The sequence below is a fragment of the Colletes latitarsis genome, chromosome 3 (assembly GCF_051014445.1).
Source record: "Colletes latitarsis isolate SP2378_abdomen chromosome 3, iyColLati1, whole genome shotgun sequence".
NCBI lineage: Eukaryota > Metazoa > Arthropoda > Insecta > Hymenoptera > Colletidae > Colletes > Colletes latitarsis.
Genome location: NC_135136.1, coordinates 35687291 through 35700996, shown reverse-complemented (window position 1 = coordinate 35700996; position 13706 = coordinate 35687291). Strand labels below are relative to the sequence as shown.

Sequence of the window (13706 nt, the reverse complement as noted above, 5' to 3'; positions counted from 1 at the left end):
TTTTTAAATGATGTGGAGATAAGAAAATCATCCTACGCAAAAATCGCTCCAAAATTATATTTATACATATTTCAGGTTAAAATATTTGTAAAATGCCTTTAGAATATTTATAAATAAATATAAACCATTGTTATATAGTTAGAATTTGGGAAAAAAAATAACGAATAAAAAAAAATTCTAAGTCCCAAAGAGAGACTCGAACCTACGGTAAAAAAACTACCAGCGGTTCCACAGTCGGACACTCTAACGCTGCGCCAACGACCCTGTTGAAAATATCGTTGATTTTTTAGGATATGTTGCGCTCAACGGTTGGTTTATTTTATTTCTTTCAATTGTTATGTAATTTTGCTTAGTGTAGAAACATTAAACAGTATACAAAACACTCGCATATTGAAGAATGCATAAAAATTCAACGTGTAAGTTACTCTAATACGCAGAAAATGAGGAAAAAATTGGTTTTTATTTTTTTTCACTGCGGCGCACCAAAATGAAAAATCTGAAAAAAATTGAGAATAATAGTAATAGCAATACGTGTTTACTGTAAAAGTATAAAAGTAGTTCCGGGCCTCCTTCGATACGTAATTGGCATTTTTCGGCATTTTTTGCGGTTTTTTATTTTTTACTACCTGGTTCTTCGATCAAAAAATCTGAAAATCTCCCAAAATATGTATCCCAGTACCCGAAGTGTCTCTGAATTTTTTTACATTTTTTTACTCAATAGGTTAAGAGAAATTGTTCAAAAACATGATTTTCGTTTTCACCCCATTACTACCCCCACGGTCGAGATTTCAAGTTAAAAATTTGCACACATGGTTTTTTTTGGATAAGCTATCGAATGACCCATCGTTCGTTCAATTCGGTTTGGGGGCACATTTGACCCCCTTATTCGGCTATACCCTTTATTTATAATCTTGGAAACAAATAATAATATGAAATTTGTTTATTAACGTTAATCCGTTTTTAAAATTATAAATATTGTAAAATCTACAATGACGAATTCTAAGATTAGAAAAGAGAGCAGAATAAAATAGCTATTCTTATTTTTATGGCTTGTTTTGTTTTAAAAAAGATCGACGTCGACATATGGTAAAAATTAATTTCTTTTTATGTACATAATGGACGATTTACATATCCCACGCGCAACATTTACCGTAGACTGTGACGATTGGCAATCAGTATTCTATTTTCTTTTCAATTGTTGATAACAACCCAAGCACAACAGTAATAACTTACAATACAAGTTAAGTAAAAATAGTATACAGCATTTATCACAAAGGAAACGCAAATACAATAGATATTTTCTACACTATCTTGACTCGTACATCAACTCGTAATTGTCCACCGTTCATCGGACGTTTGCATTTCGAACCGCTTTCTTTTCGTGAATAACTCCAAGAAGGTATATCCGTGAATAACGGATTCAACTGTGAAATCTTGCGGTCTTCTTTTGTCGACTAGGTAAACGCCGAAAACACAATTCGCACACGCACACGTTTTCACCTATTGTATACAGGGTGTTCGGCCACCTCTGGGAAAAATTTTAATAGAGGATTCTAGAGGCCAAAATAAGACAAAAATTAAGAATACCAATTTGTTGATGAAGGCTTTGTTAAACAGTTATTAACGTTTAAAGTTCCGACCGTTCTGAATTTTTTTCTCGAAAATGCGCAAGATTTCGAAGGTATGTTCATTCACCAAAAATGATTGTAATTGACCCCCGCAACCGAAAATAATTTTTTTAGAATTAATTAAAAATTTTTTTTTTCGTCGAAAAATTTCGGCACCTACCCCTGTCGATTTTCCTTAAAAATTCCTTTTTCATTTTTAGTAATTTTATTTGACGCCCTACAGAAAAGTTGGCTAATACTTTTTTGTAGGTACCCATGAGCTCTACTTCAGAAAAAAGTTTCATTGAAATATATTCATAATTGTAGGAGTTATGGCTGTTTGAAAATTGGACCATTTTTATGAGGTTTTTCTCATTTTGCGGGGTCAAGGACCAACTTTTCGAATATTTTTGCGATTTTTACATATTCTCCATCAAAATACGCGTAGTTTGCTTTTTTAAACGTTAAAATCGTCCAATCCGTTCTGGAGTTATGACGTTTTAAAGATTCGCATGAAAATTCAGGCAGACATTTCTGGCCAGAAATTGTATGTTCGGTAAGGAATTTTTTTCTCGAAACTGAGTAGGATTTCGGGGGTATGTCTGTTGACCAAAAATGCTTGTAATTGACCCCTGTAACTAAAAATAATTTTTCCAAAACGATTTAAAAATTTTTTTTTTCGTCGAAAAATTTCACACCTCGAATTTTTTTCTAAAAAGTGGGTAGGATTTCGACGATATGTCTAATGACCAAAAATAATTGTAATTGACCCCCGCAACCGAAAATAATTTTTCCAGAACGATTTGAAATTTTTGAATTTAGTTGTTAATAACTTTTTAACGAAGCCTCCATCAACAAATTGATATTCTTGATTTTCGTCTTATTTTGGCCTCTAGAATCCTCTATTAAAATTTCTCCCAGAGGTGGCCGAACACCCTGTATAGTTATAAAGATTGACTCTTGGTGATACAATGCGTTTTCATAGTAATAATATTTAACGTAAACTAATCATTAGTTCGTGCAAAATAATAGCAAAATAACATTATCGAAAAATTCTTTCAGGGGCAATCTCTTCAACTACTCAGTACATGTATCGTTGTCTCGCACATAAGCTCGTTTTTAGTCATCCTCGCGGAAAATTCTGCAAATTTAACGCAGCAAAATGACACTTCCCTCACGTTCCCCTGTGGTTACCTGCAATCTCCGTTTCTGATACAAATTCAGTGTCCGTTGTACTTTCTGAATCCACTCACGGAGGGGTAGAACGCATAAGAATAGACCACTGCAACAAACGATACGAACACAGAGTAAGTTACACATACTTGGACGAAACAAAAATATACATTTACATGAATCCTAAAAAAGAATAATACTAAGAAATTTTGCGAGAGCTGTTTAACTTCATTCGAGTCTGTAGGACAACGAATTTAATATAATAAAACTTTCATCGGAACGAAAGTCCACCGTTTTTATCAAATCCACGGATAAACTAACGGTTTTCACCCATTAACGCGCAGTTTTGTCTGTGACGGATTTCTCCAACGTAATTTGTCGATGAACTTTCGTTGTATATTAGTGGGCAGTCGCAGTTTTGGTTCGTCGCAGACTTTGATCGCAGTTTCTATTCGCAATTGCTGAATTTATGTTGATGTTCTTCCTGGGCTCGCTCTAATCAAATCCATTGATCCTGATCAAAGAACCAAGAGGAAACATCTTTACAGGCTTCGAGCCCTATCAATACAGTTGATAGTTTCAAGAATAAAAATTAATCTGTTAGTCTGTTTTAGCTTAAATTGTCAAACACCGCAAACTTAAACATCCTCAATGTCTTAAACAAATTCGAAACCATCAACACGATAACTTAAACCCCCTCTAATTTCAACAAAATTCCTAACATCGACCATAAATAGTGACGATTTAGCAATCCTGTATCGACAACGGTTTCAATTACCTGCGGTCAGTAATTTAAATTATACTCGGTGTCGTCTCATACGCTGTGCAACGTCGTTTACAGATCTCCTTCTGTGGGCAGTGTTCCTCCTTCGATAGGCACCGTGTGCATCGAAACCAGCAATCGGTTGAAGCAATCCTTGACTTGGCCAATGGGGCGGTAAATACGGATTCAACAGGGGTATCTTCAAAGGTCCTTGCAACGGAGCACCAGGAAAGGGGTTCGGCGGAAAGCCGTGGAAATTTGGATGCGGTGGCAGTTTTGGCAGCTCGTGGCCAGGTCCGTGATTTGCCGTGGATAGTTTGAATGTATTCATATCGGGTTCTACGTCGATCGAGAAGCTCGAGTACACGGACAGATCGTTCATAGAATTGTCTGTATGAGGCAATTTGAAGCTTCCTTTACCAGGAAACTTGTACTGAATGTGTATCGGTGGATATTCGAGGCTCTGCTGAATCGTTAACGGGCCATGGAGATTCAGTGGCAAACCGGAAGCCAGAGGAGGATAAACCGGATAGTCGTGTATCGCTTTGTGATCATCCACCGTGTGATGATGAGTCGGGACGTCGTAGCTTGATGGCGGATGATCGTGTGGATGATGATGGGTCTCCGTAATGTCGTTTTCATTGTTAGGCTTTTCATAGATATCTATGTTTCCCACCAAGGTGTGTTTAACGTGTTTGTCGTCCAATCCTGGCGGCGGGCCATTGTAATTGTCCTCCAGGTGCGTCAGGGCAGGTTTTTGAGAGTCCAAGTCCGTGGAATGGTCATCATGATCGTTCGGTTTCGTCTGTTTCACGATCAGGAGGCCCGCGTGTTCATCAACTGTAAACGTGACGTCTGTCAGTCGGGTCTGAACGTTATCGTTTACTAATTATCGTTAAATAATTATGCATCTACTAGTGTTTGACTAATACGAATTCGTGCAAAACAGGAACTATAATATACATCGTCACTTGAAAGTCTTAGGACAGATTAAAAATAAATAAAAGTTATTTAAATTTCTTTTTTATTGATTTCTGTACCCTATTATGTGATTATTGCTGTCCTAAGACGTTTGAGCGACAATGTAAACGAGCTACTGTATGGTGTTTTGTAACCATAATGATGACATACAAACTAAATGAAATTTCGTTCTATTTTTTTGCTTGGAATAATGTAGTATTTTTTACTTTCCACAGCAATATCTAACGTTTTATTTCAGTCAACTTTCCAGCTTAAGTCGAAAACACTTTTCAGTATTTTCTTCTGAGAGATTAATAAGAATCAAATAATCTTGAAAAGAGCTTTCAATTTAGGTCAAAACGTTAACTCGTATAAAACGTTGGAATGTACAAAGTAATTTCTGAAGCATGAAATTACGATGGTCTAAGATTATTTTAGGGAAACATTGTTAGAATGCAGTAGAAAACGTGTACTGACAATTGGATAATAGATTCAAATATTCCACTGCAATCACCTTGTTAAAACTCGTTCAATGCTATGTAAATTTTATATTAAACAATGAAAATCTCTTTCTATTGATGTTTATCATTTCCTTTTGCCAATAAGAGTCTAATAACATAATGTGTGGAAATACACCATGAAGGTAAAGTAATGCGTATCCAATTAAAGCGGAAGTTAGCTAGCAAAGTATTTTTATTTTGTTCAGTGAAAGGGTACTTATAATACTTTCCTTCCATTCTAACATTTCTAATTTTTATACGCCCGTATTATCTCAACCGAAATTTAGAAAACGAAAAATTAATATGTTTACTATCTTATTGTTTGTCGTTCCGGTTAGAAAGCGATTGCATTAGTACGAGACTGAGACAAAAGACGGGAAAAAGTTCTAGTTTCTAAAGTTCCTATTACTTTCTTGCATTGTTTACAGAAAAAGGTAACCACTAACTACCACTATACGTACACTGATACATTTAATAATACATCAACTATCAAACGCCTTGTAACATACAAATATGCATTTAATGCAACCATGTTGCCATGCAACCTACAGTATACATTTAAGTATGTACATACATCACGAGTAATAGAAGAAAGAATAGAATATTTTATAGAGAGGTCTTTAAACTGGACGAAGAATTGATTTGGAGAAAGTTCAGTAAATAATTATATAAACACAAAATAGTTTATAGTGAAAATTTCTTTCCAATATGACCAATATTTGATGGAAATTTGTGTGCAAAATATGACTAATACCTACAAAACCTGCGCTTCTTACATAAAAATTCGCGATCTATAAGGTCGCGAAAGAGCGAAAGTGGATTAAAACGTACCCCGAATTTCAAGAATGGTGAGAGAATCTCACGGAAGAGAGTAAATGCACACAAAGAATAATAACGCATTCATACTCGAAAGGTATAATTCAGAGACGTAATCATCGGAATAATCGTTCGAGAAAATGTTCGCACAGGCAGGAAGGAACGAAGTTCAAAGCACCAAATACAAACGATCGACGCAGAGTTCAAGATGCGTTTATGGAATATCGAGTCAACTGTCCGGACTTCACTCGATCGCTTCACACAGAGGAAAGTTCCAGAGATTAGAATCTGGTTTGAAAGCGAACACCGCTCTTACTTTCTTTATTTCAAAACGTGCAACAGGCTCCTCCATGATTCTACTACGTCTCTCACCGAATATTTTTTTTTCATTTCCAGACACCGGTCCGGTATACACGCTCGGATCAAGGGCTGTATTTATTTTTCCGTGCATATCGCGTTAACGACGTAATGGACACTGTGAGTTTAATTCCTACGTATTAAGCCTTTAGGCGTGTGCAGATGGAGGGTATTAGCGACAGTACGTGGCTGTAAGCACGCGTTGTAATGATAGAAAGTCTTACCATCTGAGGACGATTCGTAATTTGAGTTTCCATGATACTCGTCGCTTGGCTCGTTGTAATCCTCGACACCGGGCGGTGGTCCATCGTAGGATTCGTGGTGACCTATCGTTTCATTGCAATATTAGTTTGGTAATGCTTAGACAGTAAATACAGTGATATTCCGACGTGAGTAAATTTTTCAGAATAATACAGAATATTTGAAACGATAAAGGTACATCTTATTTCTTGTTTTCGATACACAGGGTGTTTTAGATATTTATTGAAGCTGTAAGACTGTATGTTCTCGTAAGGATTGACACGAATTTATGAAATAATCGTCCTTTGGTAATTGCAATATACTTTGTTGTTCACATTCTTACTACCAAAGAGAGATTATCGAAATGAAAGAATATATCTTGCATTCATAATTTTAGAAACTTACCACCTTCCGGAGGAGGACCGTAACCATAACCAGGATGCGGAGGTTGCGGAGGGTATGCAGCATTCTTCGCGATATTACGTCCCAAAGACGTGATTGCATCCCCCGTTGTAGCAATCATTTTGCCTTTCGAGGAAACAAGGTAACCACTTCCTTTGATAAGCTGACCTTTCAAAGCAATCACACCGCCACTTATGGCTTTTACCGCTTGCATTAATGTGCTAACGATCGCCTTTTTGAAGTCCCAAACGTCGAACGCCTTATCGCCGTACTATCATAGAAAAATTCAATTAACCAAAACACGCGCGTGCAAATCAATCGAAATGCGATTTTAATCTATACTTTATTGAATATTATGAATTGCTCCATACAGCATTAATTATTATAATATAAAGAATACTTATATCTTAGATGTAATTATGTGCCATTTGTGTCTCCTTTTGTTACGTAGCTGGATTTTTAGTCAATACATAGCGGCGCTCGTGCAAAATTTCGATCAATTACCATTGAAAGCGTAACACAAACGAAAACTTTAGCCATCTTATTCGGTATTATTTTTTTTATTATCGTTGTTTTGCGTTAAACAAGGTTCAGACAGCAACAGGTTCGAACCATCATAAAGTTATATCACGATCAACCTGTTTCACTCGATGTTAAATGACTCCGGTATCGTGATTGCACGAATGAAATTATAAATTTCCATACGGTCACGTATTAGTGAACTGGATAATCGCAACATTATGTTACGGTCGTTCGGAAAATTTATACCACTGAACTACTTTGACTGGATCTTACTGGAAAATGATTTCGTCGCACAAAGCGACACCGTCGTTGACTTCTTTTTTTTATTATTTATTTTTTTTGTCAATTGTGAAATCCTTACTGCAAAAACGTTTAAATAGAGGGGCACTCCGTGACGAGAACCAGCTAAGATTTCCCTCCTTAATTGCAACCTCGATGACCCACATAATGGTTTTCTTTCGTGCGGTTAATATTGATATATACATGTGTATATATATATATATATATCATTTGTACTACGATCCTACATACGCTACTCTATTCTAATCATTTTTTTCTACTAAAAGTAAAATAGGTGTCGTCCAATTTAATTTCGTGAGTTCGTATAGATAATACTGAAATTGTCGTGTCTATACGTTAATCGCGGGAACTTCTGACATTTCTGAAAAAAATTTAATCGCAATGCTCTAATGATATCCAATTCACGTTTCGACACCCGGATGGCATAAAACGTTTCTAACATACGCGTTAAAATATAATATTATGTTACTTTTCGTTTCCACGAAATGACTTTCTCTCGCAGAATGTTGCGTAAAATTTTCTAAAGATGAAAATACCGATCTTATTTTAAAACGGCACCAGCATTCCCGATGGTCGTTCGTTTTCACGCGGTCTGACTTTCGCTAACGTGTTAAATTAATACATTCGAAATTTTTTGATAACACTAGCTTTTATCTGCTCCCATGCAACAAGAAGTTCCCAGTATAGAACAACGCCTTTCGCCAGAAAAATGTCAAAAATCTCTCGCTACTTGTTACAGTTTTTCTCAAACTTCGTTGTCCCGCGGACCCCCTCTACAAAGGAAAGCTTTTAGTTTAGTATTTTTCTTTATTCTTATATGTTTTATTTGAAATTTCTCATACATCGTTTTACTCGTGTGCACAATCTTTGGATTCATTTAATACTACGCAATAATAAATTATTTTTTTATTAAATCATATTACAAAATCCTTGTTACTCGAATTCAAGCAAAACTATCACGCTGCAAACAAAAAGTCAAATAAACTTTGTAATAATAATAATCTTAGGTTTGGTTCCATCGTTAAAGCTCCATAAAAATTTCTTTTATTTCGCGAACCTGTGGTCCGCGGGTCGCAGTTTGAGAAACACTGACCTATTTCTAGAAATCAAATCGAATCGTGCGCTCCGATCGAGCCCGCTGTTGTCGCACGTAAAGTAGCTTGCTGAAGCTTGCTCAAAATTACATAGTTACCGAATAAACTTGTCCATATTCTGGCTTGTTCTGGTTACCCGAAGAAGCCGAGCTCGATGAGGAACTCGCGTCCGAAGCACTCGAAGCTGAGATCGAGGACGAACCTTTCGATGCACTGCCCGATGCACTGACGATACCGCCGATTATACCTTTGGCTATCCCGCCTATCAAGCTCCCAGATCCCTTTATAATCCCTCCGGAATCGGATCCCGACGACTGCGGGTAGCCACCATAGGGTGGATACTCGCCGCCAGGATGCTCTTCCGGTCCGTATCCTCCGTATTCTTCGGGCGGTTGTCCCTCGTCAGGTGGCCTCTCGTATCCCTCGTATCCGTATCCGTCGCGTTTCACCCCGTAAGCTCCCTTATTACCGGATCTCTTTCGCCTCTCTTGCATCAGCGCCATGTACTTGGGGTTCGCGAGCAGCTCGATCACCGCCTGATCTCCGCCCATCCGCCTCGCGATGTCCTTCTGCATGTTCTCGGGCAAGATCTGATAGATCTCGAAGGCCATTTGTCGCTCGTCGAGCACCGTCCCGGGATCCTTTGCCGCGCTCTCGAGAAATTGCCACTGCTCGTCGGACGACCCTTGAACCGACGGCGAGGACCTCCTGTACGGCGCCAGTCGTTCCAATTGCGCCGATGCCCGTGCCAGCAGCTCTTGCTGGCCCGATTCCGTGCTCTCTGACAGGACCACGATGATCGAGCAGCAGCCGAGCGCAAACAGTTGAGGCAACTGAAACGTATCGATATGCCGGTCAGAGTCGTTCCACGTTAAATCGATCACTTTCGCGGTCAGGGATCTCGTTGAAATTTACGTGCCGGGTAGACCAGGTGAAATTTGGGAGTGTTTAAGTCATCGTTTCAACGGTTTCGAATTTATTCGAGGGATACGGGACGTTGAATTTTCCGATTTCTGACCGGAAGTCTCGGTCGCGAATACGTTATTACTGTATGGGGGTCATCGAAAATGGAGCGTAGTGTTTGATACTTTCTTGGGTCATGTGAATCATTTATTCTAGTTTTACTGGATTAATATAGAAAAATTTATATATATGCGAAAACATTCGCATTCAGTTTGCTAAATGCGATAAATTGATGGCTCTATCGTACGCGTTAAACGAATATTAGTAAGATAAGATAACCATTTTTATCGTTCCAAGACACCTCGCCAAGATAAATGATTTGTCTGTTATTTTAATCATCCCGCATACACGAAATATGTCTTCAAATTAAAGCAAAGAAGAAATATTCTCAGAAGAAATTAAAGAAAAGTTTAACGATAGTTCGATGAATGTAACGAATAATTGATTCGCGATTCTAGACTTGATTCGAGCTGTCGTTTGAAACTTGATAGTTTTCTTTAGAAACTCGTTAAGTTATTATCGAAACAAGCTCGATAGTTTAGTGCGTTTCCGCGGTAATTTCACCGTTCCGAAGAGAATTTTATGCAGCGTAATTGCACGACGAACAACCCACGGTATTTGCGCATAGACAAATTAGCGACGACAAAATGTTGCGACATATCCGTGAATTTATAAATCGTTCGAGCATAAAGCGTAGGAACATGAGTGCAGCAAGTGGAGCGATTCTTGGAGAAAGTAACACGAGGACGCGAGGCGTAGGGTTCCGCTTTAGAAGACGTTCGTGTGTGTGACCGCAACAAACTGTGATCTTGACAGAAAATTGCTGGTTTCACGAGTCCTATCAAAAGAAAAGGAAAAGAAGAAATTGACGACGACCGGCGGTCAAAACGATGTGAAACATTCTTACGTCGAAAGTCGCCGATAATTACCTTTTATAAATGAAATTATTAAACGAAATTACAGTGCGTTTGAGATTTCTTCGTGCACATTGCGAATCTTGCAAGGTATCGTTATCTTGCGTTTGGGTTTTTAGTAGAAATTTGTTCGATTTAAAGAAATATTTAAAAAAGGAAGAATTTACTTTAAACACCATCGTGAACGTGTGTTAAATATATTTTAAAAAAGTGAATCTAGAGTTATTTTTAAATCTAGCCTCGATATGTAGAACAGATTAGTTGATTCAATTAAAACTGTGTGTTGTGAATAAAACCAGATATCTTGAGAAATTCCAATTATTCGAAAAATTTCTCGTTCGTTTACTTTTATATTGCAGAAACTGGTTCTTCTTCGTCTGTACACTGAAAGTGCAAATAATTCAGACCTGTTCCTCTGTACCAGTGGTGCATAATCCTTGCATAAAGTTTCTCTCGTCCGCCAAATAATCTTAAAGACAAATTCAAAAATCTGCTCAAAAAGAACAAAACTCAAGGTAACTGTAAAATTTATTTTTTTTTTAGTACGTCCAGTAGTATTTACATTTAGGTGGACGAGGTTTTCGATTAGAAATAAAAACAAAACCAGGAACTAATTGAAAGAGTATTGAATATCTGTTATGCAATTTACTGCAATCTTAATAAGGTCAGAATAGTTTGTGTCTATGAACCACTGTTTCAATAGAAAACCGACTGCCTTAAGAAACCTTCGAATATATACATTTTGGATGAATTTGACATTATTTTGTTTTCTCTTACCTGGCTCGATAACTGAAAAGGTTGTGCATCACTGCTCTATACAATCACTTCAGATGTTAAATAGAAATCTGAATATTCACGCAAGAAACCTGTTTAATTGCAAAAGGAAAATACATTTGTCCTCCTCCTGTACTGTATTTAATCACATTTAAGTGAAAATTCTCTACGATCGATTTGCTTTTAATTGTTTCTTCGTAAATACGAGATAAATAATTAATCTCGAATTATTCCATTCGATTCCAAGGGAAATAAATAAGGAAATTTATAACACATTCCAATGCAGATAATCATGAACATTTTGCTGTCTATTGCATTGAGAATTAGAGCCCCCTTTTACACCAGCGCACGAATCCACCTGAGTTTTTTAATTTCCGCGTTTTTGGGTTAATCGGTTCGCGAAAAGGGAGTTTCCTCAGCCAGACGAAAGTGATCAAAGCGTCCTTGGTCTTGGACTTGATAGAGTCAACGTTCGACCCAGTTACCATACTCTCCTACACGAAGCATTGAAACCTGTACGCTCGCCACGATTTCTAAAAAACAGTAGAAACATCACCCCGAGCAGAAACCGCCTGATCCTTTCAAAAGAAAGGTATACTATCGTTTCGTCCAAAGAACGGCCGGATCGCGAAGATCACTTCCGGATTGGTCCAAATTGATGACTTTCATCGCCGACTCAACTTTCTTTGCCGTTTAACGCGCTCGTTGGACCTTTTGAATCTCGCTTCATTTAAATTTATTCAAATTAATATCGACTTTCACGGAAATTGCCGTATATTTCATCGATGAAATTATGAAAGAACGAGGATGCGCTCCGTTCGTATTTGCAAATCGACTTTCGTAGGAGACAGCTCAAAGATAAACGATGTCCCATGTCGAAATTAATAATACGTAACACAGAATATTTTAATAAAGATCTACTCGAGAGACTATCTCCTCGTGACACATACATATTTTCATATTATTTAGAAATAGCAAAAGTCCATTGCCAGAAAAATTATATAAAAAATTAGAGAAAATTACAAAGCTATAGAAGAAAGGGATGATCTTGAGAATTAAAAACTATAAATGGCGCAATTTTAACCACTACTATTATGAAGGGAGTATAATTTATAGCTCGTTAGCGACAGTGATCCTTAGCAAAGATCAAGGAGAACCAAAGCGCGAATTTCTCCATTGTCGCGCCTACGAGGGATTATAAACGCGTTTTACTTTCACGTGAGTGATCAGATCTCGATGAGACCGTATGAAACGGACCACAGAAAGTATCAAAAGCTAAATCTCTATCGATTCTTGCGTTGTAAAGAAATTGTGACCTTGTCGGGCAAGGGGAAGCAACAAAGAGGCAATTTGAAAGTCGTCTATTCCGTGCTCGATGGATAAAATTTCGGGTAAATTGGCACTTCACACGTGAACCGTGAGTAATTTCTGCGCACAATGATCTTGGGACGCGTACCTTCATGGTTGACTTTCACGGTAGATCGGTAAAAGGATCACGGCACTCTCACTGAACTCACTGGCCATCGCCATCGAGTATTTCCTCTCTTTATACCGACTCCCACCTTTTTAGTGTCGTGAGTGAACGTTGCCCACCTCGTCATTGTTCATTTCCAAAATCCTTCGTTTCTAAACTTCGAGGAATTAAAATTGGTCCAAATTTCCTACTAGCCTTCTCTCGTTTTGCATCCCCACGGTTAGAAAACTAAATTCAGCTATTCTGGTTATTACCATTTTAATGGAATATCGCTACTGAATATTCACGATAATAAAAACGATAATATTCTGACTTTTATTAACTTATTTCTCAAACTAGATATTGGAAACATCAATAATGAATTATCTCTTATTAGATCGACTTCTCTTCTTTAATAATTATTTAAATACTTCACAAACGATACGAAAATATTTAAGGAAAAAACATTGAGAGTATAAAATTACTTGTAATTATCATACGTAATGTAATTGTAGTATTCCCGTGTTTCCAGGAGTAGATCCACACCAAATGGTCAAAACGTTGGAAGAATAAAAGGTTTTAATACAGAATGTTCGTTTGTTTTTAGTACCAATAAAAGAAGCAGAATATTTTCTACGTGTTGTACTTTCATTTCATGAAAAACAGAGAAAACCAGCACAAAAATATTTGTTTTACAGTAGAACACTCGCTTAAGTAAACTGATATGGAACCTGTACTTCGAGTTTGTCATCTCCATTTTATCTAAAGGTCTATGAATTGTTGACGTAGGTGTGTTTAAAATTTCCGAATGACCTAATATTTCATCGAGTTCGACACATGTCTTGTACAAGTGCCAATCGTGTTGTCG

General features: G+C 37.3%; 1 protein-coding gene across 1 annotated transcript; it reads right to left on the bottom strand.

Annotated features, from left to right (window-relative positions):
- Nucleotides 1-2646: 2646 nt before the first annotated feature.
- On the bottom strand, nucleotides 2647-12986 carry LOC143340616 (uncharacterized). The gene is made up of 6 exons (XM_076762795.1): nucleotides 12903-12986; nucleotides 8833-9567; nucleotides 6822-7089; nucleotides 6401-6502; nucleotides 3559-4383; nucleotides 2647-2889 (listed from the first exon to the last, which is right to left on the bottom strand). Exons 1-5 carry the CDS (start codon nucleotides 12984-12986, stop codon nucleotides 3578-3580), a joined length of 1995 nt encoding a protein of 664 aa, XP_076618910.1. The 3' UTR covers nucleotides 2647-2889; nucleotides 3559-3577.
- Nucleotides 12987-13706: the final 720 nt, after the last annotated feature.